General features: G+C 42.5%; 1 protein-coding gene across 1 annotated transcript in view; it reads right to left on the bottom strand.

The window, feature by feature from the left end:
• Window positions 1-6,185, bottom strand: part of ZZEF1 (zinc finger ZZ-type and EF-hand domain containing 1) — a 113,575-nt gene that overhangs the window by 95,690 nt on the left and 11,700 nt on the right. The window contains exon 3 of the mRNA XM_007454251.1: window positions 637-781. Coding sequence (XP_007454313.1) covers window positions 637-781 — 145 coding nt within the window. The remainder of the gene's footprint in view (window positions 1-636; window positions 782-6,185) is intronic.

Genomic DNA, 6,185 nt, shown 5'->3' with positions numbered 1-6,185 from the left:
AAAGAAAAAAAAAAAAAAAAAAAAAAAAAAAAGATAGACAAAATTTTTTCATAGGTATAATGTAGAAGTACTGCTTAATTTTAAGCTATTTTTATTCTTACTTAAATTTCAGAGTGAGAGCTTTCTAAAAAAAACACTGGGTGCCTACCAAGTGCCAAAAATTGTACTAAATGTGAGGACACAACAGAAATAAAAGAGAAGGTTCCCTGCGCTCGTGGAGCTCACAGGATAAGAGTGAAGGCAGACATTTACAAATAAGTGAGTAATAATTAATTAATTAATTACAACGGTAGTATGTTGCAAAAAACAAATGCAGGATGCTAAGAGAACATACAGTTGGGGCCAAGGAAGGCTTCCTGAGAGACTGAAATAAAGAGATCCACTAAGGAAGGCAGTCTCATGACAAAGGTTCATAAAAACATGGTAGAACTGCTCAACCAACACTGTACTAGGAAGCAAGAGAAATGATTATACTGAACACTAATTCAGACCACGAGCTTAATGACGACTATCAGAGAAGCACATTTATTTCATGGTGCCCACAAGCTTGCCTAATTACAACCCACATTATAGCAAAGTTCACTTGGGCTTTAAGAGAGCGTTCTTCAGCATTCAGCATTCAGATGACAGCCTTACCTGGAACAAGAGAACAGGCTTGCAGCTGTCTGATGATATGGCTCAGCTCCCCTTGAAGATTAGCTCCACTGGAATTCTTGAGAGCCTCCAACATGTTCTCAGCATCAACGGTACCATCACCCTCGGCATCAAACTGGGCAAAGGCCTAAAAGACAAGATGCAAGAAAATCAGGTCTGTTCCAAATCCCGAATAATATTTTTGACACTTCCCAAGACCAGTGATTTTGGTTGTTATTGTTGTTGTGGGAAGAGTTCCTATACATCATTCAAAGAACAAATACATTCAGGATAGTAACTCACTATGCTCTGCAGAGTGTGTGTATAAGTATTGCTACATGTATGCACAATTTCATCATCTCATCTCTTTCAAGAGAGTAAGCTCCCTTCCCCCAAATAATTTCAGAAGAAAGCAACCACTGCAAAAATGTTCAACTGCTTACAAAGTGCCAAAAACAAAGCATTGGCTTACGGTAGCACCTCAGGTTTATCTGGGCTTTTTCTTTTAAACACTCTTTGGACACGAGAGCTAACTTGGTTTATCTACTTCATGTTTTCTCTAACCTTTTTTTTTTTTTTTTTTTTTTGCAGTACGGGGGCCTCTCACTGTTGTGGCTTCTCCCGCTGAGGACTCTCAACCACTGCGCCACCAGGGAAGCCCTGTTTTCACTAACCTTTAACCATAATCGAATTTGCTCCCTGTTCATGTTGGGCCATCTGGGGAACCGGGTACAGCATGGGATTTGGCTTGAATCCTGCTCTGTCACTAACTGGCCATGTGACTTTACACACATTTCTTTGCCTCCGTAAGCCTCAGCTTCTTGATTTGAACAATGGAGCAAATATTACCAAACTCACAGACTGCTGCCTGGATTAAGTAACGTTGGCACAGAGCCCAGTATAGTGAAAGCACAGGAGCAGTGCAAAGTGGTTCTCTTCTCCTTTCTAATCTGCACTGTTACCTCCTCTTGTGTCCCTGACCCTCTCTCACATCCTAAAGACTTTCCTCACCCAGCAGCTGCCCCTCTCCCCAGATCTCAAGCCCTCCTTCATCAGGGGCTTCTTTCTTCCTGCAGATACACTCACTCACAAACATCCCTCACCATGAAATACTTTAGGAGTCTTCTACCTCCTTTCTAAGTAATCCTCTCTCTTTCTTAAAACTCCTGACCTGTTTCCTTACTTTCCCCCTCCAAGAAAAATGGAAATGTCCCACTGACGATTCATGACTGACACAAATACCCCTATTTCCATCACAGACCTCTGAACAATGCAGTGTTTAATAGGAACATATGCAAATTCCTGTGTTTGGATCCAAAAACCATGGACAGAAATGCAGGAAGGGGGACAGAGTTTAGAGGTAGAATGTGGGAGAAAGATTACAGCATTCTTGGGGAGGGGGGTGGGAGGGAAGCTCAAGAGGGACGGGACATGTGTATACATATAGCTGATTCACTTTGTTCTACAGCAGAAACTAACCCAACACTGTAAAACAATTATACTCCAATTTAAAAAAAAAAAGATTGGGGCTTCCCTGGTGGCGCAGTGGTTAAGAATCTGCCTGCCAATGCAGGGGACACGGGTTCGAGTCCGGGTCCGGGAAGATCCCACATGCTGTGAAGCAACTAAGCCCGTGCACCACAACTACTGAGGCTGCACTCTAGAGCCCGTGAGCCACAGCTACCAAAGCCTGCGTGCCACAACCACTGAAGCCCACGTGCCTAGAGCCTGTGCTCTGCAACAAGAGAAGCAACCACAGTGAGAAGCCCACGCACCGCAGCAAAGAGTGGCCCCCGCTCTCCGCAACTAGAGGTAGCCTGTGCACAGCAATGAAGACCCAGTGCAGCCAAAAATAAAAATAAATAAAGTTATTTTAAAAAAAGAGAGAGATTATAGCATTCGTTTTGCCTCTACTTCTTTTGGGGGATTATCCAAAGAGTTAACAGGCTACATTAATCCAAAAAGCTATCAAAGGCTACACTAATGAAGGCATAATGCTCAGAAGGAGGGAAGATACCATCCTGTTCTTTTCTGATTAGACCCAATCAGGAAAGCTGAGCTTAGCTGGGAAGTCACACACCCAAAGTAAATGAAATAGAAGAGATCAGAGGAAGGAAATCCTGATGAAGAGAAGACTAGAAATTGCCCTGTGAGAAGAGCTGAAGGACCATGGAATCTTCAGTGAGGAGAAAAGATGACTGGGAGTAACAGACTCCTCTTCAAATACCTGATGGGTTGTAACGGGAAGGAGCAGTTAAGGTCATTAGAATAGAAGCTAGAGGGAAAAGCTCATCATAAAGATGGACGTGTCTGGATGAATGGATAAAGAAGATGTGGTACATATATAATGGAATATTACTCAGCCATAAAAAGAAATGAAATTGGGTCATTCGTAGAGATGCTGATGGACCTAGAGTCTGTCATACAGAGTGAAGTCAGAAAGAAAAACAAATATCGTATATTAATGCATATGTGTGGGAATCTAGAAAAATGGTACAAATGAACCTACTTGCAGGGCAGGAGCAGAGATGCAGATGTAGAGAACGGATGTTTGGACATGGTGGGGAAGGGGAGGGTGGGATGAATTGGGAGATTAGGTTTGACATAAATACACTACCATGTGTAAAACAGATAGCTAGTGGGAACCTGCTGTATAACAGGGAGCTCAGCTCGGTGCTATGTGATGGCCTAGTTGGGTGGGATGGAGGCAGGGCGGGGAACAGAGGTGCAAGAGGCAGGGGATGTGGGTATGTGTATGGCTGATTCACTTCACTGTGCAGCAGAAACTAACACAACATTTTAAAGCAACTGTACTCCAATTAAAAAAATAAACAGGGCTTCCCTGGTGGCGCAGTGGTTGAGAGTCTGCCCGCCTATGCAGGGGACATGGGTTCGTGCCCCAGTCCGGGAAGATCCCACATGCCACGGAGCAGCTGGGCCCGTGAGCCATGGCCGCTGAGCCTGCGCGTCCGGAGCCTGTGCTCCGCAATGGGAGAGGCCACAACAGTGAGAGGCCCGTGTACCGCAAAATAAATAAATAAATAAATAAACAAATAAATAAATAAATAAATAACCTGCTGTATAAAAATAAATAAAATTCAGTAAGAAATAAATAAAATAAAATGAGATCAATATTTTATAAAATTATTAAAATACTTATGCTTCATCAAAATAAAAAAAGATGGATGTGTCTGCTGTTAGTGGGGTATAAAGATGGATTAGGAGGCTCCAGAAGGAACGCCCACCTCATCCCTCAAGGCTTCAGAGCAACAGCTAGACAACCAGCTAACAGGAGTGTTCAAAGAAGTCATACTAAACAAATGCATTTACCTCTGCTCCCTCATGAAATCCCACTAAGACAATATTATAAAGGGATTTCTTTTTTTAACCATAAGGACAAAGAGAACAGGAGATGTTACAATAGCAACAAAATTTTGGAAGCTGGGAAGCAGATGGATGAACAGTACCTCTCTAAATAAAACTGTATGTACACTGGATATATCAGCCACAAAGGGAGATCTGTGGGACAACTGGATACATTTTGGGGGGACTGGGTATTAATTAAACAGAAATTAATGGAACAGTGAAGACCACTAACTGAAAACACTAGGCTACAGGAGAATATTAGAGAATGATCTCCTGTGAGTTTGAACAAAAAGCAAATATGCCCTCCCCACTTTGGTACCAAATATATATAAATAGATACATAGACATATCTGAAAGAATAAACGTCAAGATGTTAATAGTGGTAATATAGCAATCTACATATGTTGCTTTTATAATAATAAAGAGGAAATTATAAATATTAAGAAATTTTAAGCACACCCCAATATAAAAAGTAGAGCCAATGGATATGGAGGGAGGTAGAGCAGAAGCACACCTCTGTCTGCCCTGAGGTCCCAGGATGTGAATACGCAGTACCGATAACAGCTACCTCCCAACTCCTTCACGTTACAGCATAGTGAGAAAATAGTATTTGTATGACTCAGCGTCTGAGGGGATTAGTACAGCTGTAACCCATTAAATTGGGACTGACAGATGGTTTGGGAAGCTCTGAAGTAATATTGAGCACTGGCTAAATTTTAAGCAGTGTACATATCATTTATTCCTTGTAACAGCAAAAGACCTTACTATTTAACCTCCCCATTTTATAGTTGTACAGAGAGGTCGGAGAACTTGCCCAAGGTCACACGGCTAGTATTCGACTACAAAGCTCCCAGGGCTCATGTTCTTCACCACGACTCCATTCTCCTTCCTTTGACCAGATAACACCTGGGGTTCCTTGCAGTCCGGAGACCAAGTGCTCAAAACGCCTCTCTTATCCATCTCTTTCCTGCATTTGTAAAACCTGCTCTCAGCACCTTGTGCCCATGTTAACTCAGTATCAACCTTAAAACTGAGACTCACTCTCTAAATTTCAAATAGTACTCAAGTCCTACTCCTACCAGAACTTCTGCACTTCGAGTGCCACCTGCATCTCAAAGTGCTGTTTGCTCCCAAATTCCCACACAACTCCTGCTGTTTATGGCTGATAAAAATCCTATATAAGCAAGGCTATACAAACGGTGACATTCTGCTGTTTTTAACAGACTCTGTTGATCTGTCAACAGTTAATGGATATGATAAAGAGAATTTTCAAACAAACAAAATAAAGACAGTTTGGGTGAGAAAAAATATCAGAAGAGCGTTGCTAACAGCTTCACCAAACAAATACATGATTTCCTAACAGTCAGAAATCCTCCTTAAAGAGGGGCTTCCCTGGCGCAGTGGTTCAGAAGAGCGTTGCTAACAGCTTCACCAAACAAATACATGATTTCCTAACAGTCAGAAATCCTCCTTAAAGAGGGGCTTCCCTGGTGGCGCAGTGGTTAAGAATCCTCCTGCCAATGCAGGGGACACGGGTTTGAGCCCTGGTCCAGGAAGATCCCACATGCTGCAGAGCAACTAAGCCCGTGCACCACAACTACTGAGCCTGCGCTCTAGAGCTCACGAGCCACAACTACTGAAGCCGGTGCCCAGAGCCGTGCTCAGCAACAAGAGAAGCCACCACAATGAGAAGCCCGCTCACCGCAACGAAGAGTAGCCCCCGCTCAACGCAACTAGAGAAAGCCTGCACGCAGCAACAAAGACCCAACACAGCTAAAAATAAATTAATTAATTTAAAAATTTTTAAAAAGGAATCATCCTTAAAGAAATGCACAAGTTGTAAAATCTAACACTTAACATCTAGTTTGTTTCACAGAAGCCAATTTACTTAGCACTTATTCAACACGGACCGACAGGCAGCCATATATACTGGACCCATGCTTAGGTATGTGCATATTGGGATTCAGGGCATAGTCCTTGCTCTCCAAAATCCTTACAGCCTAGAAGAAGACAGATACGTAAACCGAGAGCAGCAATGTGATAGGTGTGATAATTGTAATATAGAAGTAACAGCATGAACAACTATAATAGCTGATACTTACTATTAAGTAAGCATTTACTAGGCACCAGACAGAGCTCTAAGTACCTCACCTGGATCAACTCATATTTTCCACAACCCTAAGGTC

Source organism: Lipotes vexillifer, unplaced genomic scaffold (assembly GCF_000442215.2).
Source record: "Lipotes vexillifer unplaced genomic scaffold, Lipotes_vexillifer_v1.1 scaffold680, whole genome shotgun sequence".
Taxonomy (NCBI): domain Eukaryota; kingdom Metazoa; phylum Chordata; class Mammalia; order Artiodactyla; family Lipotidae; genus Lipotes; species Lipotes vexillifer.
The sequence above is the reverse complement of the archived record's forward strand: the minus strand, read 5'-3'. Positions and strand labels throughout refer to the sequence as shown.